This window comes from Callorhinus ursinus, unplaced genomic scaffold, assembly GCF_003265705.2.
Source record: "Callorhinus ursinus isolate GAN/ISIS: 27379988/994484 unplaced genomic scaffold, GSC_fseal_2.0 scaffold18, whole genome shotgun sequence".
Lineage (NCBI taxonomy): Eukaryota > Metazoa > Chordata > Mammalia > Carnivora > Otariidae > Callorhinus > Callorhinus ursinus.
Genome location: NW_027397080.1, coordinates 9,000,327 through 9,027,551, shown reverse-complemented (window position 1 = coordinate 9,027,551; position 27,225 = coordinate 9,000,327). Strand labels below are relative to the sequence as shown.

At 44.0% G+C, this 27,225-nt stretch overlaps 1 protein-coding gene across 3 annotated transcripts in view; it reads left to right on the top strand.

Annotated features, from left to right (window-relative positions):
- THRAP3 (thyroid hormone receptor associated protein 3) overlaps positions 1 to 26,259 on the top strand; it is a 74,074-nt gene extending 47,815 nt beyond the window's left edge. For all 3 annotated transcript variants that reach the window (XM_025855663.2, XM_025855664.2, XM_025855665.2), the window contains 10 exons: positions 7,036 to 7,200; positions 11,218 to 12,123; positions 13,671 to 14,384; positions 15,311 to 15,483; positions 16,229 to 16,340; positions 17,387 to 17,471; positions 19,391 to 19,578; positions 21,958 to 22,153; positions 22,810 to 22,953; positions 24,687 to 26,259. In XM_025855663.2, the coding sequence (XP_025711448.1) occupies positions 7,064 to 7,200; positions 11,218 to 12,123; positions 13,671 to 14,384; positions 15,311 to 15,483; positions 16,229 to 16,340; positions 17,387 to 17,471; positions 19,391 to 19,578; positions 21,958 to 22,153; positions 22,810 to 22,953; positions 24,687 to 24,908 (2,877 nt within the window). In that variant the 5' untranslated portion in view covers positions 7,036 to 7,063 and the 3' untranslated portion in view covers positions 24,909 to 26,259. The remainder of the gene's footprint in view (positions 1 to 7,035; positions 7,201 to 11,217; positions 12,124 to 13,670; positions 14,385 to 15,310; positions 15,484 to 16,228; positions 16,341 to 17,386; positions 17,472 to 19,390; positions 19,579 to 21,957; positions 22,154 to 22,809; positions 22,954 to 24,686) is intronic.
- The last annotated feature ends 966 nt before the right edge of the window (positions 26,260 to 27,225 follow it).

The window sequence follows — 27,225 nt, the reverse complement described above, 5'->3', positions numbered from 1 at the left end:
TTAAAGATTTTATATATTTGAGAAAGAGCCATAGAGCACAAGTCGGGGTACGGGGAGGGGGAGAAGCAGGCTCAGGGAGCCCTCTGCTGGGCTTGATCCAGAACCCTGAGATCATGACCTAAGCCGGAGACAGACCCAAACTGACTGAGCACCCAGATGCCCCAGTATTTACATTTTAAACTAGGACTTACCTACCTTATGCTAATAAGATTCTTGCCCTTCTTTTTGGTGGACTGGTTTTGGGGAAGATTTCCATAGGTGATTGTTCTTATCTATAGTTTTGACCATTAGTTTTCTCTTAGTTTCCACTTAGAGGGTGATATTTACTGATCCTGTCCTGAAATTGTCTAGGTTTAGAGCTTCCTTGGTTCCTGTAACCCAAATAAAATAAGTGTTATTCCTTTGTAACGTTCTTGCTTTCCTGAATTAAAACTTGGCTTTTCTCTCATGAGTCCTTGGAGTAAGCATTAGTAATGAAAGCTTCGTGATGTTAATACACTCTAATAACCTAGGAAAATAAGATACAGGCACCCCTATATGCTTCATTGCTGCAGGGAAGCTGCAGGCGCTAGGAAAGAGGCTGGTGTTTATCAGGAGAACAGCTCGCACTTTGGTCTTAAGTTGGTTGTAATGTGTACATTGAAATGAGAGTTCAACACCATGTGAAATGTTGTGAATACCCTCTTGAAAGTATGAGATCTCTTGAAGAAATTGAATATTCTGTGAGATAGTTTGATACAGGAATGAGGAAAAAAAAGTGTAGCCTGCTTAGCAAAGCTCTCTACTGACATTAAATTACAGCAGCAGAGCCATTCAAGCAGTTTAGATGCAGATATCCAGAGATCAAACTGTTCAAGACTGTTCATCTTAGGCATTAGTCCCTTGCCCAACTCCATTTCCATATCTTTCTATGGGTTTAGAAAGCTTTAAAAGACTTAGGTTTGAATTGATTTCACATAACAGGAAGGCTTTGGGTCAGCTTGATGTTACCATTTTGTTTTCAAGTTGTAGTATGTTTTGCCTTTGGTTTTTGTTTGCTTGACTAGTAAATCCTGTTTCTGTAAAGTCTAAGACCTTTTAAAATACGAACCGAGTATTTATGGACTGAAGGATAGTTGTGTGGTTTATATGTAGCTTGGTCATTTGGTGCTGCTAAGGTTGGAGCCCCAGCGTGCTCTTTTGAGGTTTATATTTGGCACTACTTAGTTTTAGGAACCCAAACTCCTGACAAATACAACCTCTCAGTAGGCTACCTGCAGGGTTCTAGCCGTGGGGTAAATACTCCCATAATGTTTATTCTGGCGAATTAAGCAGATACCTAACAATTGCCAAGATAGTGCTGGCAGAATCACTAAGGACACTGAGAAGAAACTTAATCTGGGGTGAGAAGGGAAAAGGAATAATTCAGTTTTTCCTTATCTTTGAGAGTTTTTGATTTAGAGAAGTTTGCTTTGGCTTTGTCTGCCAATATTCTTTTTTTTGGAGTTGAAAAATAAGATGTGTTTTTTAATGATGTAAAAGCCATATAATTATGTATCTTAAGACCTTCATTTTAAATAAAATGCATCTCTTCTCCCAAGCCCGTTGATCTGCTTGGTAATTAGAGGAATGGTTCTGGTGGAGAAGGCTCGGGCTTTGAAAAAGCTGATGGCTCTGGGAACTGTGCTCTCAAGTGGTTCTGCAGGAACAGTTTGAAAGCGAACCCTTGCTCCAAGTGACAGAATCCTATCTGAAGTGATTTCAAAAGGCTGTTTGAAATTCTTCTCTTGGGTTTTAAAGAAAAGGTAGGAGGGAAAAAGAGCTAGAACAATAGTTGTATAAATACAAGCTGGAGGAGGAGGATATCTTGGGGCTGCAGAAGGGTGTATGAGAAAAGGCATTGGGGCTTAGTGACTTGAGGCTCACTCCAACGTGTGCTTGGTATGGCTTTCCAGAAAGAGAAGTTTTCGGATGCGGTAATATTCTGTATCAGGCCACATTTGTAGAATTACTCTTAAGTTCTGAGTATCCCAATGAAGGAAGACAAACGAATTGATTCAGGGGCAAACAAGGTAACAATGTGCATATGATAACCACATCGTCTGAAGAATGTTGGAGAGTTGAGACTATTGGGATCATACCAGGCTCTTGACTATAGGAGTTGAGGAATCAGGTCCTATATTTCTGCATCCTTAACATGCCAGGCACTTAATAGTAACTATTGATTGCTGCTTGGTCAGTTGGTGGATTCTTTTATAATGCTGGTGTAGGAGCTTGACTCCCTTACCTTAATTTTTTTTTTTTTTTAAGATTTTATTTATTTGACAGAGACAGCGAGAGAGGGAACACAAGCAGGGGGAGTGGGAGAGGGAGAAGCAGGCTTCCCGTGGAGCAGGGAGCCCGATGCGGGGCTCTATCCCAGGACCCTGGGATCAAGACCCGAGCCAAAGGCAGACGCCTAACGACTGAGCCACCCACGCACCCCTCCCTTACCTTGTGAGCAGTTTTTACCCAAATTGTGTTTGAGGGGACATGTTTTTACCTGAGCCACATTTCATAGTCATGAGCCGTCATATTATGCCATAGTTCTTCTGTAGGGACTGGACTTCTTTATAATACTCTAAATGAAACAGCCTCTCCAGGAAGGGTGAGCTTTGTTGAAGAAGCAAAACTTCTTTTGGGGGAATTCTAGTTTGAACAGAAATCAAATGCTAGGTAACATGTTAAAAGGTGCCAAATTGATTTCCAAGGTGGTATTTGTCTTTCTCACTTCCCAATATTTTTGTAGAATATGGACACAGAAGAAATGGTAGAAAGAGGTAAAGGTGTGTGTAATCACACTGATGTCTAAAAGTCTTCAGAGAGTTGTTTTGAATGGACTTTGCTTATTTGATTAAATGGCTTTACTTAAGATTGTCCTTACCTTATACTAAGAAATATATATGTATATCAAGAGAAAAAACTTAATGTCTTTTGGACACTTCTTTCTCTTTCTCTTCATATAACTTGCTCTTTGTTAGTCTTCAGGTGACAGCTTAAATGCCACCTCGTGACCATCTTAGTAAGTCACTACTACACTGTATAAATTTAACGTTATATGGTCTTTGTCTTCTAGTACCTGCCAGAATTTGTAATTACATTTTTGCTTGGTTGCTTATTTGTTGTCTCTCAGCACCTCTAGACTCTAATAAGCTCCATGGAGGCAAAATAAAATCTGGTTTAAATTTTTTTTAAGGAGGGGTGGGGAAGAGGGAGAGAGAGAATCTTAAGCAGCCTCCACACCCAGTCCTGTCAATCTCACAGTTCTGAGATCAAGACCTGAGCTGAACTCAGCTACCCAGGTACCCCAAATCCGCTTTAGTTTTAAGTGTTTATCCACTAGCTAGCATCCTCTTGAATGCGTTAAATGATTCATTGATTTATTTGCCCCTGTGGTTTGGTATCATCCAAAATTATTCCATTTACATCTCAGGGTATAATGATGTTTTTAAAATTAGTTTCAATTCACATTTAAAAAGTTCCAGGAGTAGGAGTAAGGGGGTGGTATTACAGTATTGTGACTCTTAAGCGTACTTGTCAATTCTAGTAAGGTTTTTTTTTTTTTTAAGATTTTATTTATTTATTTGACAGAGACACAGCGAGAGAGGGAACACAAGCAGGGGGAGTGGGAGAGGGAGAAGCAGGCTTCCTGCTGAGCAGGGAGCCCGATGTGGGACTTGATCCCAGGACCCTGGGACCATGACCTGAGCCGAAGGCAGAAGCCTAACCGGCTGAGCCACCCACGTGCCCCTTTAGTAAGTTTAATATATGTAGAAATGTTAAGTTTGGCTCTTTCTGTATTTAGGTGACAACATTTTCTTCCTCCTAGTGAAAATTAGCTTTAAAAAAAAAAGATTTTATTCATTTGCGAGAGAGAGCACAAGCATAGGGGAATGGCAGAGGGAGGGGGAGAAGCAGACTCCCCACTGAGCAGGGAGCCCGACGTGGGATTCAACCCCAGGACCTGGAGACCGTGACCTGAGCTGAAGACAGATGCTTAACCATCTGAGCCACCCAGGCACCCCTGAAAATTAGCTTCTTAATTTTCCAGTTTCTGAGGGTTGAAATGAGCATTGCCTTTGACACTAACTTGCCGCTTTTCCCCACCTTTTCTTTTAAAGTCTGATATTGTCCACCTGTTGTGTGAATGATCTAAAAGGATTTTCTGTTCTGGCTCAAGCTAAAATTGAAGATTGGGCAGAGATTTTATGAGGCAGACAGAGATAGCCTTAAACTTGTGACAGAAAAAAGCCATTCAGCAAGACTGAACCCAGAAAAACCCAAGACATCCTGAAGGCCAACCAGAAAAACAAAATGCATTTCCATACTCAATTTGTATAAATTGCTCAGTTACACCTCCACCTCCTATCTCTGAATAACTTAGTCCTCTACCCTGACTTCGCATAATGACTACTGCCAAAAATCGGCTTCAAATGGAAATCTCTTCGACCTTGCTGAAGCACACAACAGTTCAGTCCCTTTGGTAGGGTCTAGACTCTAGGTCTTCGGCATCCTCATTTAGCAATGTCTTACTCATTACCCTTTATCTCTGGCTTCCTAGCAGTTTCTCCGTGCTCCTGTAAATCACATCTCTTTTTCATGGTTATGGTTATTTCCCCTATGACCTGGAGCACCCTAGAGAAGGACTGGGTGGCTACTTTTGATTGTGTGGTCAGGTGAACCTCTGAGGAGATGGCTTTTGAGCTGAGATCTGAATAACAAAATCCAAGAGGTAGCGGAGGGTGACATGTTTGCTGATTATCATTTTCCCTTCCCAAGCCAGGGGCAGCATCATAAAAGACTCTTCAGCGAAGCAGTGAGGCAGCGATGTGTGGTAGAGTAAGCACTGGAATTTTGGCCTGGTTTGGCTGTTAACTAGCTTTGTGGGTTTTGACAGATCCCTTGTTCTTCCTGGTCTTTAATAGGCATGTGCTATAGCACTTCAACTTTCTGCTTGGAAGATGCCCAGAGTTGTAGTAGGGTATAAAGGAGGATAAGTGAGTTCCCTTGATGTAGGTACCTTGAAGACCAAACCAAGCAAACTTGTCAGGGCAACTCTGAGGCTCTCTATTCATTCCTCCAGGGGAGGAAAGAAAAGGAAAAAGAAAATTTTGTTTTTTCATGGGAAACCTGAAAAAAGGTTGACCCTTGATGCTAAAGAAGAACTAGAGGAAAGTGACAGTTCTTCACTTTATAAATTACCCTAGTACTGTGTTTATGGGTTGCTATCCTGTATTTTACAGGATTTAGTAACATGCCACCATGGTATTAGAGTATTTGAAAATACATTTTGTTCAGAGATTTATTTATTTGAGAGAGAAGGTGGGTTGGGGAGGGGCAGAGGGAGAGGGAGAGAGAATCTCAAGCTGACTCTCCACTGAGCGCAGAGCCCAATACCTTGAGATCATTACCTGAGCCAAAATCAAGAGTCCAGATGCTTAACCAACTGAGCCACCCGGCTGCCCAATCCACATCTTTTTTATCCATCTGTTGATGGACACTTGGGTTACCTCCATATGTTGGCCATTGTAAATAATGCTGCAATAAACATAGGGATGCATATGTCTTTTTGAATTAGCATTTTCATATTCTTTGGGTAAGTATCCAGTAGTGGAATTACTGGATCATATGGTAATTCTATTTTTAATTTTTTGAGGAACCTCCGTACTGTTTTCCACAGTAGCTGCACCAGCTTGCATTCCCACCACAGCACAGGAGGGTTCCTTTTTCTCCACATCCTCACCCACCCTTGTAGTTCCTAGTGTTTTTGATTTTAGCCATTCTGACAGGTATGAGGTGATACCTCACTGTGGTTTTTGATTTGCATTTCCCTGATGATGAGTGATGTTGAGCTCTTTTCCTCTGTTGGCCATCTGTATATGTCTTTGGAGAAATGTCTGACTGTGTCTTCTGCCCATTTTTTAATGGGGGTGTGTGTGTGTGTGTCTGGAATTGTAGGAGTTCTTCATATATTTTGGATAGCAACTCCCAACATACATTATTTGCAAATATCTTCTCCCATTCGGTAGGTTGTCTTTTTGTTTTATTGATTGTTTCCTTCACTGTGCAGAAGTTTTTTATTTTGATGGAGTCCCAATAGTTTATTTTTGCTTTTGTTTCCCTTGCCTCAGGAGGTTTATCTAGAAAAATGTTGCTATAGCCAATGTCAAAGAAATTACTGCCTCTGCTCTCTTCTAGGATTTTTATGGTTTCAGGTCTCACATTTAGGTCCTTAATCCATTTTGAGTTTATTTTTGTGTGTGGTGTAAGAAAGTTATCCAGTTTCATTCTTTTGCATGTAGCTGTCCAGTTTTCCTAGCCCCATTTGTTATTCTGTCACACTTTTTAAATCTTTTCCTTGGAATTAAATATTAAGGATTTACCTCATGACTTTAAAGCGCAGGGAGTGGAGAATGGCCAGATGTTGCCATACACTCAGTAACCAAGATACCATTGCACAGAGTTTTCTTTCTTAGAATTGGGAAACCTGTCTTAGGTCTCAATACTTTTAACAGCTGACTTAGTCTGAAAAATTTGTTTATGGAAAAAAGACAGTATGCACCAAATCATTGGTGGTTCCCCTCACTTTTGTTAATGTTTCATTGTGTTCCCAAATCAGGGCTACAGGTCAAATTTTCTATTTGCTGCTGTGTCTTGGACTGTTTGGAACTGTACTGCTTAGAAATCCCTCCTTTTAAAAAAAAATTGTTTGTTTGTAAGCTCCATGCCCAACATGGGACTCAAAACTCACAACTCTGAGATCAAGAGTTGCATGCTCTACCAACTGAGCCACCCAAGTGCCCCTAAAAAAAAAAATTTTTTTTTAATTGAAGTATGATTATCATAGAAATCCCTCTTGGTAACAGGGCAGAGTGTTTTTAATCAGTCATTTTATCTGTGTGTGTGTGTGGTGTGTGTGTGTGTGTGTGTGTGTGGTTTTTGTTTCTAAGTGTCCATTAGAAGTTGAAGTTTGCAAAGGTATTCCCTCATTTGTTTGAATCTGTTTTCTTACTTTAGGTATAATTGAAAAGTGACCTCTTCAGAGATGTCAAAAACAAACAAATCCAAGTCTGGATCTCGCTCTTCTCGCTCAAGATCTGCATCAAGATCTCGTTCTCGTTCATTTTCGAAGTCTCGGTCCCGAAGTCGATCTGTCTCTCGTTCAAGGAAGCGCAGGCTGAGGTAAGGGGATGTGATTGTGTATCAGGATAACCATTGCATCGGTCATTGTGGGTCTCTGAAGAGCTTTTGCTAACTCTTTCTGTGAGTGTCAGTTGGAGTGGGTTGGCTTAAGGCGGAGGGTTGGGCTGTAAGATATTACAGGTCTCTTGAAATGCTGCGAATCCAAATCACCTTTGATTGCCATGCTGTTTGCCTAATTCCTTTTCTCCTCTGCCAGTATGTACTGTTTCTCATCTACTTTGGACGAAAGAGCATTTTTTTCTTTATCTGAACTGCTTGCTTCAAATCTCTACACCTGATTGTTTTTTCCTGGAGTATTTTTGGAGGCTTTGGACCAAAGTTTATATGCATCCTCGGCAAAGAAAGGAAAGCTGAGAGGATTAATAGTATGACTGACACTGTGAGGAGAGAAGCCTTATTAACTCTAACGTAATTAAACCGTAAAAACTTAACGGGAATCATTTGTAAACGTTCACCTGATGTGCCAGTTCCTAACAAGCGGTGTCTGTCTAGTAACTCACAGCAAAGCTATCCGAAAATCACTCTTGGAGACATCACTTTGCCTAAGTGAACAAAGAATTCTTTTGATTTTATTGCCAGTGTTCTTTAATTCAGTCAGTATTCACATCTTTAGGTGGATTTCCCTATTTCAGTTATGTCTTAAAATAGGATGCTAACCCTCCAGCGCCTTTCCTCTTTTGATGTGTTGGGAGTTGGGTTTTTCATTCTTTAAAACTGTTTTAATTTTCTTTTCTGAGTAGACAAGAACCTTTTAGTATATACAAGTTTCTACATGTGAATGTCGATGTATTTAACTACAAAAAGGGGAATAATGTGCACAGTTTTGTTCTTTTTGTCAGAATTGCACCAGGCAGGAGGTAATTTCTCAGTCTCACCGCTTGGAACCCCCCCCCTCCACTCTTTATTTCACATGAGTATTTAGAATTCTTTTGTTAAATGAACTGATTATGAAATTTAAAATAAACCTCAGGAAAAGTAGTTATTAAGCTTCATTCTTTATTCCCATAGCCCTGTAGTATTCCTAAAATGTCTTCAAGAGATCGTTGGTGGAATTCTTTTTTTTTTCCCTCCCAACAAGTTAATTCTTTACTTGATCTTAGCCAGAAGGCCAAGAAGTGATGAGAACAAGTTAATTCTTAAATCGATCTGTAAGAGACCTGCCTGAAAATTAATTTCAGACCAGAGGGTGAATTAAAAAGTTGGCGTCCATAAATATTAATGATTCTGATAATAAGGTAGAATATAGTGAGTCTCTTCCTCAAACAAAAGAAACACTAGATTTTTTTAATTTTTATTTTTAAAGATAACATTACACCTTGAGGGTAATGAGTCCTAGCCTTTCCTCTCCTCTTTGTTTTTTGGGCATGCATTTTTATATCAAACTTAGTTCAAGCTGTAGGCTAGATAGAGGTTATTGCCCAATTGTGTGAGAGTCCATTTAAGTAAAATTCTATCCCACCTTTCACCTCTCTGAAAAAAGAAGAGGGAAACCCACTAAGTATATTTATCTACCTTAGGAAGTTGCTATCAAGATATGGGATCGAGCAGCGACTTTTAGTAATGCCTGCCTTGCACCCAGAGTCTTTGGATTTGGGCCATTTAAATTTCAGTTTAGCTCAGTTGGTTCTGAAAGGTAACACTTGAAAACTTAATCGAGTAAATGGAAATTAAGTAATTGGCTCAAAAACAAGCTATACAACCAAAACTGAGTGACAAAATTGAACTGACACAACCCAAAGTGAAAAATGCTAACCAGCTGTGAAGTTATCTATGATAACTGGGATTCTGGGCAGATCTATCTAGACAGATCTCTTCTCCGTATTCGACAGATTATTTGGCATGGTCATTGACTTGGCAAATGAGGGAAAAATATCTTGGGCAATATGTGCTGGGGTAGGTCTAGAGCCACTTTATGTGCTATCTTATACTGAGAAGATTGTTACTTTGGAGGAATTTCTTCACAGAAAACATGTTTTTATACTCGATTCTAGTCTGACATCTCTGTTTTTTAGAAACAGATAAATTTGCCACTGGATGTTCAGTTTTTATTTCTGGCTTATCTGTTCCATGATTTTTTTTTTCTTTTGTTTTCCCTCTCCTACAAGGAAAGTATACTATCCAGAGAGTTTGAGAAACCATGCCTTTAAATTAACTTAACTGCTGAGTTCTACAGAATTGGAGAAAATTGATTGTTTCCTTGTATTTCACAGACTGTATCCTTTTAAGTGACTTCTCGTAAATAACTTCATTTGCAATCTGCAGAGACTCATGCTCCTGCATCTGTGCAATGACTGCGGGTTTTGGATGCAGTATGCCACAGGGCCCTCACTAGTAATTGGTGACAGAAGCAGCAGTAGCCTCTGAGGATGGGAACATGAATTAAACCCTCCTTAGTGCTGGTGGTGCATCACCTCCCTCAAGTATAGCCATTTAATCGGGTCATGTTCAGTTTCATAGCCTGCATCTGCCTCTTCCTTCTTTTCTTATATTGTTACTGTTTTCGAATGAAAAGTTTGGAAGGTAAGTTTTTGTTTTTGTTTTTTAATTGTACTTAAATAGCAACCGTTAACAACCAGCAATATGATGCATTTTTGCCAGTCACTTCTTGTTCTCAGGGTAGATAAAGAACTTGAACCCCATGGGTAGTAAGGAGTGGAAGACCAATTTTACTTTATCTTCTTTAGATTAAATTAAATGTAAGTTTCTTTTTAAAAGCACCATTGTTTAGTCAAGACCTGTCACATTTGCTAAATGGAGTTATTTATAAAACAAGCAAACAAAATGTATCTGTTCCTAGTTAGGTCTAATATGAAAAGTTCTGTTGATTCTACGGTATCTGAAGAAAATATTTTTGGAAAGACTTTTCTAATAATTTTACATATTTTTATGTAACTACTCAGGAATAGCGGTTAATGTGAATGATCTGTATCTTAGGCACATCAGGTATCCAAGAACCCCAGTGGATTTTTATACTAACAGATAACAATTTTTGGCTTTTTGTTAGAAACAAAGCTCCCTGTCATTGACAAGCCTAGCATTCATAAACATGTAATTTTTACAAAGTTAGGTCACTGAACCACTGATGAGAACTGAATCCCCGTGGTTCTGGAAATGTGCCTTTGCTCAGTTAGAGTTCCAAGCTGTTGAATGAAGAAGAACACAACACTAGGCTGTAGGTTGGCTTGAAAGAAATGTGGGTGGTGATGCGGGAAGAGGGCTCATTTTGGAGTTTTCTTTGGTTAACCTATGTACTTGGGTGTCTTATGATCAGATGGTGCCCTCTTGTGGCACCCAGCTAGGATCTTGTAGTTCAACAACAGAAACTTGACCTGAGTAGTGAGACCATTTCCAGGTCCTCAGTAAAAAACCATTATTTATATTTTTTGCTGACCTGATTTCAGTGAATTCTTCTAAGCTTTGGCAAGTTCCTATTTACGTGTTCTTTGCTTGGGACTATGTATTTACAATCCCAGGTCTTAGTGGAATCTAAGAAAGTAGCCCTGCCCAGACAGAGAGGGCTAAACGGGATGAGGAGTAAAATGTTATACCAGTGTAGGGGCCAAAGGACCTGCATAGTCTGCACCTAAGTCTGCGAACCCGAGCTTGTATTCTTCCTGACTTCCAGCGACATAGGGACCTGTAAAATCCCCTGTTAAACTCTAAGTAACTTTAATTAAAACAGTTGTGTTTAGTTACTACATTAATAACATTTGATATTCTTTTAGTCACTGTAGAGATACATTTCTGTTTAAAATGTGCTACAGTATTAACGAAGCAATATCAGTGGGTCATTTATGAAGGTGATTCTTACCTATATTATTTGTACTTAATGTGGGTCAGCAGTGGGATTAAATGTTTAAGTTTGTTCTTTGAGAACAAAACAAAATAAAATACATAAGAACAAGATTTCAAACTGTTACTCTTCATTGGCAGGTATTTCTTAAATAAAAAGGCTTGTGTCAAAAATTCAAATATTTCCCCCATTCCCCTTTTCAGTTCTAGGTCTCGTTCCAGATCATATTCTCCAGCTCATAACAGAGAGAGAAATCACCCAAGAGTATATCAGAATCGGGATTTCCGAGGTCACAACAGAGGCTATAGAAGGCCCTATTATTTCCGTGGGCGCAACAGAGGCTTTTATCCGTGGGGCCAGTATAACCGAGGTGGCTATGGAAACTACCGCTCCAATTGGCAGAATTACCGGCAGGCATACAGTCCTCGTCGGGGCCGCTCCCGATCCCGGTCCCCAAAGAGAAGGTCCCCTTCACCGAGATCCAGGAGCCATTCTAGAAACTCCGATAAGTCTTCCTCTGACAGGTCAAGGCGCTCCTCATCCTCTCGTTCTTCCTCCAACCACAGCCGAGTGGAATCTTCTAAGCGCAAGTCTGCAAAGGAGAAAAAGTCCTCTTCCAAGGATAGCCGGCCATCTCAGGCTGCCGGGGATAACCAAGGAGACGAGGCCAAGGAGCAGACGTTCTCTGGAGGCACTTCTCAAGATACAAAAGCATCTGACAGCTCGAAACCATGGCCAGATGCCACCACATATAGTGCTGGTTCTGCATCACGGGCCTCTGCAGTCTCTGAGTTGAGCCCCCGGGAGCGAAGCCCAGCTCTCAAAAGCCCACTCCAGTCTGTGGTGGTGAGGCGGCGCTCACCCCGTCCTAGCCCTGTGCCAAAACCTAGCCCTCCACTTTCCAGCACATCCCAGATGGGCTCAACTCTGCCGAGTGGTGCTGGGTACCAGGCTGGGACACACCAAGGTCCATTTGATCATGGCTCTGGGTCTTTGAGTCCAGCTAAAAAGAGCCCTGTGGGTAAGAGTCCACCGGCCACTGGCTCCACGTATAGCTCATCTCAGAAGGAGGAGGCTGCTACCCCAGGAGGAGCAGCCTATACAAAGAGGCAAGTATCTTGTTTCCCCTCCCTGGTTGTGTTTTTAGCTCACCAGCTGGCAGTTTAATTGTAATGTGATCTCCGAGCTCTGATTGGTGGTAATAAGGTAATCCCTGTTTCCTAAACTTTGTGTTAGCAAACTTGAAAAGCACCACCCAAGGAAACCTTTAGCTTAACTCTAGCTTTCCTACCTTCCTGAATTTGTATTGCAGCATAAAGTTGCTTTAGACTGCTCTGCAATGATGTTTTCACATTTAAAATTTGCCTTGGATTCTACCAATGTAAGCCAGAGAACAGTAGAGATTTGTGGGTCAGCTATCAAAAAAATAAGGTCTTTGCCAAAATGAATGGCCATTGGAGCTGTTAGACCCTGTAACCCACCATCTACTGTGATCAATCTGCATCAGCCCATCATGGTGAAGAGCTACACCTCGTACCCTCACACGCTCCGGTTGAGGAGACTGGGCAGATGGGAAAGCCTGAGGCTTAGTCCAGGAAGCCCTTGTTTTAAAATCACAAGGTGGGTGTGTGTCCCGGTAGAAGCCAATCAGGCTGCGTGTTAGGAGAGGACGTGACCGTGCTTCTGTCTTTCTCTTCTGGGGGACATGGTGAGTTGGAACCTGAATCTTTGTGTGGTTGGATGGATTGGGATGGCAGAGATGTAACAGGGAAGTTGTATTGGGACCAGGTTGTCAAGAGGGACTTACTGGGCAGGGGGTTCCACCCCCCCCCCCCCCCCCCCCCCATGTCCCCTTTCTTATTAGCATATTCTTTGATGCCCTGCTCTCCTTTGATTCTTCTTTGCCATAGTAATGCCACTATAACTTGATTAGATTTTCTTCATTAATGGTACAAACGAGATGTTCAGCCTCTGTACTTTACAGCCTTCAGTTACTCTGCTTTAAAGTTAAGTGTGGTTCCTTGCCAGGACTGGGAGTCTCATTAGGAGACTCGGGCACGAGCTCTGCTTTTCCATAAGAACGAGTAGGATGGTTTCCGCCCCCTTCCCCCAATTAACTTGTATTTTGTTTTTATTTGTGTTCACAGTATATTTCATATTTAGATCTTCTAGGTGACTTGAAGCAAACATGAAGTCTCTTTTGAGACTTGTATTTCCAAATGTGAGTTGTATAAAAGCAAAACAGTCCAAGGTTGAACATTCTATGTTAACTTTGCTGAAAGCAGATTTTAAATGACTGAGTGAAGGTTGGATAAGACCTTAATTTTTTTTTTCCTAGACCACTTACAGGTAAGTAGGTTTTGTTTTTTAGTATCCTAAAAATTACCTTTGCTGTTTTCTTTTTGGTTGCTCTTTTAAGACACAACTCCATGGACCGGGTATTTTTCTCTTAAATGGCATCAAGTTCATAGATCTGTGGAAGGCCGCTTTTCAGAAATTACTAGGAAGTGACCAAGTAGAAAGTCTTTGGTAACACTGGAATCCACAAGATGTGTTTGTTCAAAGAATCAAAAACACAAGACCAGATGGTGCTGTTTTAGATCAGGTTGCTTAAAGGACCTCTTTTGTGTCTCCCTTGTGTTTTTTTTTTAACTAGGTACCTAGATGAGCAGAAGACAGAGAATGGAAAAGATAAGGAACAGAAACAAACAAATACCGATAAAGAGAAAATGAAAGAGAAAGGGAGCTTCTCTGACACAGGCTTGGGTGATGCAAAAATGAAATCTGATCCATTTGCTCCCAAAACTGATACCGAGAAGTCTTTTCGGGGTAGCCAGTCTCCCAAAAGGTACAAGCTTCGAGATGACTTTGAGAAGAAGATGGCTGACTTCCATAAGGAGGACGTGGATGATCAAGACAAGGACAAAGCTAAGGGAAGGAAGGAATCGGAGTTCGATGATGAACCCAAATTTATGTCGAAAGCCCTAGCAGGTGCAAACAAAAACCAGGAGGAGGAGAAGTCAGGCAAATGGGAGGGCCTGGTTTATGCACCTCCAGGGAAGGAAAAGCAGAGGAAAACAGAGGAGCTGGAGGAGGAATCTTTCTCAGAGAGATCCAAGAAGGAGGATCGGGGAGGGCCCAAGAGAACCGAAAGTGGGCACAGGGGGTTTGTGCCTGAAAAGAATTTCCGAGTGACCGCTTACAAAGCAGTCCAAGAGAAAAGCTCATCACCTCCCCCGAGGAAGACCTCTGAGAGCCGAGAGAAGCTAGGAGCCAAAGGAGACTTTTCCACAGGGAAGTCTTCCTTTTCCATTACCCGAGAGGCCCAGGTCAATGTCCGGATGGACTCTTTTGATGAGGACCTTGCAAGGTGAGATGTAGTCCTTGACTTCAGGGCTTTAGTGGTCTAAGGGGAATCTCCTAACCCCTCTCCCTGAGGATGTTCGGGAACCAGGACAGGCCCCTCCTGTATTTCCCCTGCTGTCCCAAGTTTCAGTGCTTATACGTCCGCCTGTTTTCAGTGGAGAAGAGCGTGTCACTGAGCAGTTATATGTTGGGGGCAGTATCACAGGGGTGTGTAAAGTGTCTTTCAGTCTTCAGTGACTGGCTTTCTGGGTGTTGGGTCTCCTCTCGTCTTGACCTCTATCCATTACCCCACCCCCATCCCCCATCTTCCCATTTTTTCCCTTAAATGTGCTTAAGATGATTTTGCCTGTGGAGCCATCCAGAATCCACTTTTCCATTCTTAGCTAGGTTACCAAAGTCTATTATTATAGACCTCCATCAACTAATGTAGCAATTTTAAAGTTGGGGCTGGGGGGAGAGGTGCGTGGCCGAACTTGAGGAGAGTGGGGAGGCCCAGGCTGTGTTTTGTACCTGGGGTAAAAACCCCACTGCCAGTGGGAAGTCCACCTGAGCAGCATTCCAGCCACCTCCCACTTCACTGAGTGGTCCTGGCTGGCCAAGCTAGTTGATCTTTTAAAATACTTTTCATTTGTTGTGTGTGTTAAAACTGCAGTGACTCCGAAAACAGAGTCACTGAGGGTCAGTACTTCACCCTGCCCATATGTTCCTATTAAGGACTCCCAGTGAGAAAAGGGGGGAGAGAGATTTTGGATGCCCTTATCCATCATTATGGTCCATTGAGGTTACTTTGAACTTGGGTGGGAAGCAAAAAGCAACTTTGTGGATAAATTTAAAACTCTTGGGGGAAAAAGCGCATTGCCTTCTTAGGGTTTAAAATGTTCTTTCTGTATATATTTTGTTACACTGGGCCTCCCTGTGTTTCTTTTCCAGACCCAGTGGCTTATTGGCTCAGGAACGCAAGCTTTGTCGGGATCTAGTCCATAGCAACAAAAAGGAACAGGAATTCCGTTCCATTTTCCAGCACATACAGTCAGCTCAGTCTCAGCGGAGCCCCTCTGAACTGTTTGCCCAGCATATAGTGACCATTGTTCACCATGTGAAAGGTGAGTGCAGACCCCAGCCTGCTGCGGGCTCCCTTTCTGCGTGCTTCGCTTCCTCCACTACAAGCAGGATGAGTGGGTGCATAAGGGAGCCTTTCGAGTCCCTTTATCTCATCAAAAGGGCCTTTGAAGCTAGGGACTGGCTCGAAGGAAATTCCTTCCAAGGAGGAGTTTCCATTTTTTAATTACAGAGTTGAGGACTAAATGTTAGTAACCTGTGATCGTGAGAATAGGTAAAATCCTTCACGTAAGGTTTAAAATGCTGGAAGAAGTATGAAAAATGGCTTTTGCAGCACCTCTTCTTTCCTGTCTAGCAGTTGGAAGCTGCTTGAAGTCTCTCAGAGACCTTGTGGTGTGAATTTCTTCCCCACGTTATTCTACCATGTCCTGGGCAAACAGGTGCGCAGGTTCAGGAGTGGTAGAGAGAAGTGATACAGCAGCTGGGTTGGGCCAGATACAGATTCTACCTAAAACTTAAACTCCAGTGGGAGTTGGTGCTGTGATTCATAGAGAAGTGAGCTCTAGGTTTCCGCGTAACCACATCCTAAGACAAGGGAGTGACCGTGGAAATCCAGTGCCCAACACTGGATTGTGTCTGAGCCAGCTGTTTTTCTTTCCTCTTTTCAGTGTGTCTGTTACATGGATTTGACACTTGAGTCACATCTCTGTGGCTGCAGGTTCATGCGGAAGAGTTGAATACTGTGTCTGCCTTTAGGAGCATAATGTGTTTTTCTTTGAATTCCCACAGAGCATCACTTTGGGTCCTCAGGAATGACATTGCATGAGCGCTTTACTAAATACCTAAAGAGAGGAACTGAGCAGGAGGCAGCTAAAAACAAGAAAAGCCCAGAGATACACAGGTGAGGACTTTGGCCTTACACTGGAGGTGGCCATAAAAGCTTGCTCATCAAATAATAAACTCGTCTTGTTCTTGTCAACGTTAGGTGGGTGCCTTAGCAGCAGAGTTTAGGGTAAACGTTCTCTAGACCCTAGGATAGCTGTGGGCGTTTGTAGTTTGAGTGGAAAGGGCGTGCCTTGATGACTATAGTTTCTCACTTTGGGCCTGAGGAAGACCAGCCTTTTGATACAGATGAATCCTTGTATTTTTGGAAGCTGGCACATGGTAACCTGAGACCACTGTGAACTTTCTATAGGTGGAGTAAATGTTAAGTTTCTTTCCAAAACTGATATATGGAACGCAAAACTAATATATGGAATGCATGTGTTCCATGGAGCAGTTCTTCTGGAAGAATTTCCAGTGGGTGGGAGAGCTTGTAGGATTATGTCAAAGGGTTTAAAAGCCCAGCAGTTTTAAAGACTGTCACATTCGGTTGTAGGAGCATATTCAGCAAATAGGGGCTTTGTCTAGAAACAAACTTGACTGCAGCTTTAATTTCGTACTAGTCAGCTCTGTTGCAGCAGGGAAGAGAACCATGTTTCTCCAACAGTTTTGGGTCTGGAGTCTTTGGGATGTGTGCATGTGCCAGGTGGTTTTCTCACCTAGACCTAATCTCATAGGTAAATAATGGGCCATTATATTCTTATTCCCAGGACGAGAACTGCTCTTTGAGGTTAGCAGGGCATGGATAGTCTTGATGTGAACTTGAGATTATAGGCGTGGGTGTGGGTGAGTCTTCCTGCCTGTAACAGTACTGGGAAGGAATAAGAAGTTCAGTTTGAGTTCGAGAATGTGCGCACATGCACACACACCTGCCCCCCCCCCCCCCCCCCCCCCCCCGCCATGGGAGAGGATAAATAGATAAGCAAAGAATATAAGTAACACATATATTTAAGTTAAGGAACATAATTAAAAGGATTCTATTACTCAAGTGGGGAACTAAAATATTACCAATAGTATATTCACATTATGGGGATATTAAACAGTTTTTCTGTTTTCAATGTTTAGGAGGATAGACATTTCTCCCAGTACATTCAGAAAACATGGTTTGGCTCATGATGAAATGAAAAGTCCACGGGAACCTGGCTACAAGGTGAACTGTTGCTTTGATCGTAATTCCAACAAAATGAGTGCGTTGGGCATGAACTTGACAGAAATGTGTTTGTTTAAATTACTCTCTACTTAAGTTTGTGTTTTTCTTTTAAGGATGGGCATAATTCTAAAAATGAACTACAAAGGGTTAATTTTTATTAAATGTATCAACAACCTTTGTGAAGTGGTTAGAATATGGTAAATGACCCCAAAGTCTATTGAGGTGAGCTTGAGAAAAAAAAGAGAGGAGTTTTGGAACAAGTGCCCATGATGAGAGAAGAAACTTTTTGTGATATTTTTCTGCTTGTAAGTATTATCAAATCAACTATATTACATGCACTATATCCAACCATGATTTCAAAAAGACATGCATGTCAGAGGAGAGTGAAATATTCATATCTTAACATGGTAGACTGTTTTAAACAGCTAGTCCAGTTTTTTTTCTAACATTGTACCATATTTATCATCTGTCAGTTACTGTTACTTTAAAGCTAAACATTATTTTGATAGCCCAGCTACATTTGCAATGATGTGCACGCAAACAGAGTTATGAAGAGGTTAAAGCTTGTATGCAGTCTTTTACTATGAAATAATAGATTTGGTTTTTTTTTTTAAGTCTCTTAGTATTTATGGACCTTCATTCACATAAACAGTTGAAATTTAAAATTAAAGATGGCTCTTCAGTGCTGCTGAAACCTTTTCAAAAGATACTCATCTTCGGTTCTTCCGAACTTGTCTCAATAGTCAAATGTGACGAGAGGCCCTCTGTACGATCTCTCTCCTCTCCCAGCCCCCTTTTGTTTTTCTCCATGCACCCACCAGCTTGGCACTGACCCTGTGAAAGGCTTTGAGACAGCAGACGAGCGCTCGCCCTCTAGGCCTCTCAGGCCCACTCCATAGAGGTGCTGTGGGTGCACGGTCTCAGGGAGCAGCATCTGCCTTTTTGGGTCTTTGGAGGGTACGGAGGCCCCATTCCCTCTCAGAAATGAACAGGATAAAAATAAATCTTAAACTTTATTTCAACAAAAAGTTTAGTAGTTTGTATGAGATGTTAATATGGAGTGAACTGCCCATTCCTTCCTCTTTTAGAGAGGTTTTACTTCCCATGAGGCAAGTCCTAGTGCTTGATGTCCCTGAATCCGCCTGGCCCTCTGTGCTCTGAGTGTCCCCAGAGCTGTCGAAAGCCCTTGCCCTGGTTTGGGGCACACAGCGCCACTGCCGTGTCTGCCGCACACATGCCCTGGGGGGTTCGACTTAATAAGAAGTCAGCAAAAAAAAAAAAAAAGTTTGCTTTCCCTTTTTGCTGCTGCTTTTTCCCCTTTTAAAATAAATTTTGACCTAGTATTGCCACTTTGTGAATTCTCCATTGTGGTTTTTGATATTCCTTCTCTAAAGCAATTGCTCACTGTAAGTAAGCATTTTGGAAGGCTGCTGGTGTCCCATAGTCCTGTTGTTGGGTTCCATACTCAGAGCTCATTCCAAAGAGAGGATAAACTCATGGTGGCTGCCACAGTGTAGGTAGGAAAGGATGACATGACCCCAACGTTCCCACGCTTGGTGGTGACTAGGCCTGAGCCAGCCTAACCGGCCACCTTCTAATGCTGATTTTGGCCTACTCAGTGTGTAGGCTAGCCAGAGTTATTACTGGGCCACAGAGGAAACAAACAAGGAGAGATCAGTGTCTAGCATTTTCAGAAGGCAGTCGTCATCATTTTAGAGAACTGGTTTGGGTTCTGTGAGGGACCCTCAGTAAGGGACTTCTGTGGGACATCCTGTATCCCTCCAAGCTTGGGTGAGGTGCCTCACACTCCCAGTGCTTCCTCTGCACCACTCCATTGGAGTAGAAACCACAGTTTGTGGGGTGGTTGAGTTGACAGCCCCGAATCCCAAAAACCTTAATTTTGATTTCTCTTTTTGCAGGCTGAGGGAAAATACAAAGATGATCCTGTTGATCTCCGCCTTGATATTGAACGTCGTAAAAAACATAAGGAGAGAGATCTTAAACGAGGTAAATCAAGAGAATCAGTGGATTCCAGAGACTCAAGCCACTCGAGGGAAAGATCAGCTGAGAAAACAGAGAAAACTCATAAAGGATCAAAGAAGCAGAAGTACGTAAGCCCCTGTTACCTCCTTCAGACTCCTCAGTGGGGTGTCTTGTCTGCTCCTTCTGGGCTGTATACCAGACCTTCTAGGCCAGAGAAGTTCAGGGTTAGGAATGATAGGCAGTTTCTTCTTTTATACCACCTAACTGTCAAGTAAGGTCCCTGGCTGAAAACAGAACTTCTGCATCAAAGTAGGTGTGTGATCCTTGTCCAAAGAAGGCCTCCTGGGAGACAGGCATTTAATTTGGCTTTAGGGACAGAGTGGAAAATCACTTGGGAATTCCTTTTGGGTTGTGTTAGACATAAGATTTCTTTGATACGTTCTTTTTCATCGCAAATCTTCATGGGGAGGCTTTGTTTCAGAAATGGCTCAAAGTTGTTGGCTGGTTAATGACATTGTCAAAGAAATAGAATGAAACTAGATAGGACAAGATTGTTGATCTTAAATGCCTTTTAAGAACTAGTTACGCAGACACTTCCAAGTGAGGTGTTCCAAATATTCTTTAAACAAAGGTAGCATTGTTGAACTTAATAGGGCAGCATTCATGCCAAGGTCCTGTCGTTTCTATTTACATCTGTGAAAGTCCCATGACTTTTCAATCATGTCTCATTAAACATAGAAGAGTTGAAGTCCTACACTTTCCCATATGAAGCAGTACCACTTTTGCTGTTTGTGAACTTTAGCCGGCAAGCATTTTCATACCCATTTTCTGATAACAATCCTTTGAGATAAGTTGGACACTTGGTGTGGTACCCATTTTGCCCATTTTGAAAGATAAGCTAAGCTCATAATGATTTGTCTAAGATGACACAATTGTCAGCTGACATCAAAACCCAGATGTTCTGTTCTACTTTGTCTGCTGCTCCATCTTGTTACTTGTGCCTGGGGAGCCCTGGCAGCTTCCAGGGCTGCCTGTTGGTAAGGGACCTGATCATCCTCAGCAGAGAGTGGAAGTGGTGGTTCAGCAGTCCTTGATGCTGCTGCTGGTGGAGAGGACGTAGAGCCCCTCAAACGTTTCAGGGTTGGGTTTGGGTTGGGATCCTGATTGCTTTCCCTGGAGCACCTGCCTCTTGCTCTGTCTTGCTGTGTAACCTTTGAAACCCTAGTATTCTGTGACTGGGGCAAGAAGCAAGATGGTTGTTCTCATTCTACATCACACCTCAGTTCACAAGAACTATTTTGCATAGGACTGAAGGACAGCTCACCCAAGGTCACACAAGTAATAAAAGGTGGTGCTGGGACTCAAATCTGGCCTTATTTTTTTAAAACCTTTTGAAATAGCACTGACTTAAAGGAGTCAAGTGTTACACATCTGAGTTGTAAAAATCCTATGACAGTAACTTAGCCTTCCCCTGTTTATGGAGTAAATGCTAGAAAGAGCCGCTAGGATTTAAATATTTAAGTTCTTGAGCTTCTTAAATGTCAGGGAATGTGGTGGGAGAAGGGGCAGGATACTTTGCATAATGGAGGCGGACAGCGAGAGGTTCCTGGCACTTGGCTGGCTTCTCCCTGTAAGTTGTCCTCTATTCCTGGGAGCCTGGCCTTTCTACCACCTTACAGGCCGCCAGTAAGCTCCATTCGCACATGGCGGGGCCAGCACCCACATCTGGTACATAGACAGTGACTCACTGTAGTAAGCTCATTTGCCCTAGTCTGTAATTTCTCTCAGATGAAGGGAAGGGCGGGAAATCACTCTGGGAAGAGTTTTGCTAGATCCTGTGCTTAATAACTCACCCTGTTTGAGCTCAGTGAGAGGTGCTATGTGGAGTAGTGGTATAATTGGAGCTAGGTTTGGGCCCAGGTTCTTCCCAGCTCTGTCACCCTGAATCTCCTCTGTCTATAAAATGGGGAAATACTACTGAATAATCAGGGTTGCCATGTACTGCGTGCTTGCTCTGTCACTGTAAAGTGTTTAAGCGTGTTGTTGGTTCAGTCTTTAGAACAGGCCCATTAGGCAGATCATGTTCTTCCTAAGAGAAATAAAAGTAATGTAAAGCATAAAACAAATGGTATTATATAAAGCCTCTGTCCCAGTACCCAGTACATCATGGTTCCCAATACAGTGTTCGCTTCCTTCTGCCTTTCTAGTTCATGCATGTGTATTATATGGGGCAATGTTCTCTTCCTCTTGCTATGCATGTCCCATGTTCGTCACAGGCTAAGAAATAGATGTGTCACTGAACACGATTCACAGAATTGAGAGGAAGCTCTCTGGGTACCCTGGGTGGGTAAGGTGGGGGCGAGTTTTGAGGTTACATGTCTTCAGTGTCTTCTTACCACAGATACGCTCCTGGTTGTCCTGTGCACCTTACCAGTGAGGCCCCGGCCAAGGGCTCTCCGCTAGGGCCGAGTGATTTAAATCCCCGGCTGTTCTGTTTTCATAGGAAGCACCGGAGAGCACGGGACCGGTCCCGGTCCTCCTCCTCTTCCTCCCAGTCATCCCACTCCTATAAAGCGGAAGAGTACACTGAAGAGACGGAGGAGAGGGAAGAGAGCACCACGGGCTTTGACAAGTCAAGACTAGGGACCAAAGACTTCGTGGGTCCAAGTGAAAGAGGCGGCAGAGCTCGAGGGACCTTCGTAAGATCCTGCTCCCTCTCCCTGCTCCTCCCAACTCTAGTTATGTGATTATCAGATTACTAGTTTTGTTGCCCTTGCTACAAGTAATCCAGGCTCTACATCCCAGAATCTGTGCCCCTCTTCCCCAAGCTTTCTGGTTTTAGTTATTTTTCTGTTCATAATCACTTACCTAGAAAGCCTCTCGGGGCTTCTGGCCTCCGAATTTCCCCACTTAGCTTGACTGCTGCTGCGTCTGTAGGGAGGGCCTTGTGCCCCGTGGCCCTCTGCGTGGGCTACAGACGGGAGCAGAAAAGGAACGGCTAGAACCTAGTTGACCAGCAGATTGACTAGAGGACCGCTGTCTGTTCTGAGCCAGAGAAGTATTTGAGCAGAAGGCAGGCAGTGGTTTTTCTTTTTTTTTTTAAAGATTTTATTTATTTATTTATTTGACAGAGAGATACATAGCAAGAGAGGGAACACAAACAGGGGGAGTGGGAGAGGGAGAAGCGGGCTTCCCGCTGAGCAAGGAGCCCGATGTGGGGCTCGATCCCAGGACCATGGGATCATGACCTGAGCCTAAGGCAAACGCTTAATGACTGAGCCACCCAGGTGCCCCGGCAGTGGTTTTCTCCACTCCTGATGCAGTCCTTTGTTCCTTTTCCCCATTTATGCCACAGCAATTTCGAGCCAGAGGGAGAGGCTGGGGCAGAGGCTCCTACTCTGGTAACAACAACAACAACAGCAACAACGATTTTCAAAAGAGAAACCGGGAGGAGGAGTGGGACCCTGAGTACACGCCCAAAAGCAAGAAGTATTACCTGGTATGTGTCTGGGATAACCAGGAAGGGCCAGAGGGCCTCTGGCACACAGCGTGGCTGATACCGAAGCTTCATTGGTCTGTCCAGAGCTGTGATTAAGCGTGTGTGCAGGCGGACTATGCTGGGGGGATGTGTACTTGTGGGCCCATGTGGTGCTGGCCAGAGGAGTGTTCTCCTGGGGGGCAGTATCCTGGCCTCAGAGCTATATGAATTCCAGGATAAGCGAGAAAGGTTGCTCTGGCCTTTTGAGTCTGTGAGCTTGTCTGATTGCTAATCCCCCCTCGGCCTCCCTCCAGCCTTCATCCAGGGATGTGGTCATAGTCCTCCCCCAAGTCCGCAGTTCACTCTGTCACTCCCTAGTGCAAGATAGAAAAGACAGCTCAGGATCTCTTTGAGGGAGGGGCTCTGTCTCCAGAATGAAATGTCACTGGGGCTTCTCTCATCTGAGCTTTTGGTCACTCCTAGGTAGCAAGCACTTTCTGGGTCTCCTTCCCTCCCTCCCTCATGTTGGGGCTCCTCAGGTCCAAGCAGATGGGACTCTCTGGGTGTTGTAACCAAGGAAAACTTGAAACTGAGACTCCATCACTCATGAGAAGGGCTGGCACGGGTCTGTACTATCAGCTGCACAGCTGAGAAACGGGTTTTGTAGATGGCTGCACAGCCACCTTCGCTTTTCTGGTGACGCTGGGACCTATTCTGAGACTCCTCGGGGGCCCTTGGACCTGCATCTTAGGGAAAAGTTGGCAGGGCCCAGGATAGGTGCTGGAGTGGCACTGCTACAGGGGGAAGGCAAAGGCCTTCTGAGTCCTCCCTGTCACCATCTGCCACCTGAAGTTCGGAGCATTGTTGGCCTCCTGCGATTAGGCTGTTGAACGAGCAGCCCTGGCAGGAAGTAGCTGGCCCTCCCGCCAAGTTGATCCCCGTAGCCTGAGGTCCTACTTGGGATGGTTTAGAGTTTTTGAAGCCATGGGGCTGATGAGGTAACAACAACTTCTAGTTTTCAAAGTGCTTTCTCACTCAGTCTCTCATTGGAGCCCTTCTCTCGTGTGTGATCATCAGAGCAGGATTAGGATGCAGGCTGGGTTTCTTCCTGCTCTGCCACACTGCCTCTTTGCATGAAATTACAGAGGGGAGATAGAAGATGGGAGGCTGGGTTCCAGGTCCTACCTTTGCTCCTCACAGGTCTGAGACCACGACCAGGTCATTTTGCCCTTGGTCTCGCTGCGTGTTCTTGGCCGGGATTGGGGGGTGGGGTAGGGAGGGCAGGCGAGAGCTTGCGCCCTAGTGAGCTGCCTGGCGTCCCAGGTCAGACATAGTTTCATGTTTGGGTGTGTGCTTGGCTTTCTCAGACCCATCCTTTGAGAGCTGGTATATTAAATAACATGGAGTCACCTAAAGTTCCTTTGCAGAGTGGAGGGTGATGATGATGATAGAGGGTAGATGTGAGGATGAAATGAGATAATGCAGGTGAAGGTCTTTTAGGGCTCAGTGCAGGTTTCATCATCATCATTGTAATGCCCAGGCTATTGCCTCAGAATTCCTAAGGCACCCAATGGAATATTCTCTTGGGTCTGAATCAGTAGCACTTTTGTAGGGGGGTGGATCAGGAGGAGGACAGAAAAGGAACAAAGGGTGGGGTGGGGCAAAAGGCTGGTTTGAGAAAGTCAGATTTGGATGAAAAGAGGACTTTGGCTACTTTTCAGTCTGGGATTGATGGCAATTTTCTTTTCTCTCAGCATGATGACCGTGAAGGTGAAGGCAGTGAGAAGTGGGTGAGCCGGGGCCGGGGCCGAGGAGCCTTCCCCCGGGGTCGAGGCCGGTTCATGTTCCGGAAGTCCAGCACCAGCCCCAAATGGGCCCACGACAAGTTTAGTGGGGAGGAAGGGGAGATTGAAGACGACGAGAGTGGGACAGAGAACCGAGAAGAGAAGGACAACTTACAGCCCACAACTGAGTAGGGGCCACTCTGATGGCAGTCCCTGCCCAGGGGAGAGAGGGCGCTGGGAAGATGGCTGGTGAGGAGCAAAACAGAGGAGTCTCAAGATGGCAGAAATCCCCCCCCCTACCCCCCAGCCAGCCGCGCAGAATCCTACTACAGCCGGAAGCATCCCAGGCGCTGCGTCCCACTGGACAGAGGCGGCCGGCCGAGGAGCCTGGGGTCAGGCCCGGCTCTTGAGCAGAACACAACACATTGGGCTTTAGCTGTGTTTCTCATTTGTTGTTGGTGTGTGGGGTGGGGGCTGGGGTAGGGAGGGGAGAGCGATATTTGGATTTTGGTTTGTTCCCTATTAGAAACCAACAGTTTTGTTCTTTCTTTCATTTGGAGCTAAGAGGACTAATTTGATGATTTTCAATCTCTTCTCCCTTATCCTGATTTTAAAAGCCCTTCTTCCTTTTTTTTTTTTTTTTTTTAGGCATATGTAGTAATAATAGCAGAAAGATTTAATTTGGGCAACTTTGATTCTTCAAAGAGAAAACAAAGCATGTGAATAAACATTGAAGTGTTCACCTCAGTTTGGGACCAAACTGCTTGGATCTTTGTAAAAATCGGTTTTGTATGTCGAGGAGGAGTTCAAGGCCTTTCTGACCACCTTGTGTTCCCCTTTTCTGCACAGCCATGCATCCCATGGCTGCTGACCACACCCCACATGCCCCCCCCCAACCCCAATATTTTCTGATTTCTTCTGGGCTGGGCATCCCATTCTCCACCAGCAGCTCTAGTATCCCAAACTTTGTAGTCCTGCTGACCCTCTCAGCAACAGGGGTGGAAACTGGACGGCAGTTTCTGGTCTGTTTTCTAAGAAACTTCTGAATTCTATTATCTTTACAAATATAAGATGAGAAAATAATTTTTTCAATATTTTTTATTAATCTTTTTATAAAATGAAAAGAAACTCCTATGATCGATTAAGGAAGGTGGTTATGGCTGGGTGGTTTGTGGGGGTTTGTTTTTTCTTTTCCTTTTTTTTTTTAACCTTAAGCTTTAAGTTGAAACATTCTTGGATGTTTGGGGGGAAAACATCCTCTTAAAATGGGTCCTTGTGCTTGCCTTCTGGGGAGGCGGTCCTGAGCAGGTGAATCATACGGCATTTACGCATATGTTATATGCGGACTGCACCCACCTCTCCCCCCCCCAACCTTTGCCTCTTGGGTTGTTGTGCTTCTTTCCCCTTACTTTGCTACATTTCTATAGTTAAGTTGGTTTTACTTGAATGATTCATGTTTAGGGGGGAAAAAATGAAAACACCCTTAAAATTTGTTTCAACTCCTCCTGCAAATAAAAAAATAAATGAAGAAGGCAGATGTAAATGGACTCTGGTCATTGTCACCCTTAGAGTGTGAGAGAGAGAGAGAGAGTGTGTGTGTGTGTGTGTGTGTGTGTGTGTGTGTGTGTGTGTGTGTGTTCGGGGGGGGGAGGTATCTACTGTAGCAGCTTCAAGAAACCTGAGAGACAAAAGTGTCTCTCAGGGCCGTGTCTGAGGCTGTTGCTTAGTCCCATCTTCATCAGTGCCATGCTCAATTGTTTGGGAGGAGACTGGGCCACCCTTTGCTGGCTAGTAACTCATTGCCACCCCGGTGGTTTTACTTCATCCTGTACCTTGGACACCCTAAGAGAACCAGATTCTTTCACTGGTTTTATGGGCAAGGACTTTGGCTTCCAAAGTGGTGGGGCAGAGGTCAAGGGTCATGGATAACAGGCTCGGCCTTCTGTGTTCACCACTGAGCAGAAAGATTACCAGAGAGCCCAGCCAGGATGGGGCTGGCACCAGATGGGCCCTAAACTTCAGGCCTTGCCAGCTCTGGCCTTGGCTGTGAGCAGGAGCCTTGAAAGCTCCTAAAGCTCCTTTTTTCTTGCCCTTTCCCAAGGAGAATCTGGATGTGTTTTATGAAACCAAACAGCCCGGTGACCAGAAGCAGGGGTCTTTGCACTCCTCCTATGACCTGGGGTGGGGTTATAGGGAGATGGTGCCTTGCAGGGAAAGCAGAGCACAGCAGTAGCTGTGTGCGCCCAAGAGCAGCCGCCCCCTCCACCCAGGGCCTGCCTCAGAGCAGTCGCTGCCTGCTGGGGGCCCCACCCTGGTATGTGCCTCTCCCACCTCTTCTCCCATGGCTCCAAGCTTGCCAGCGGGGAGAAGATAGACCAGGAAAGGCTTTGTGCCAACGGTGGGTGGGAGCCTCAGGCCCTAAGGCAGCGAGAAGGAGGAGAGGCGGCTAGACTGGAATTTAAGTGACTAGGCCAGGAAGAGCATGTGGGGGAGCTGTGGCCCCAGCACT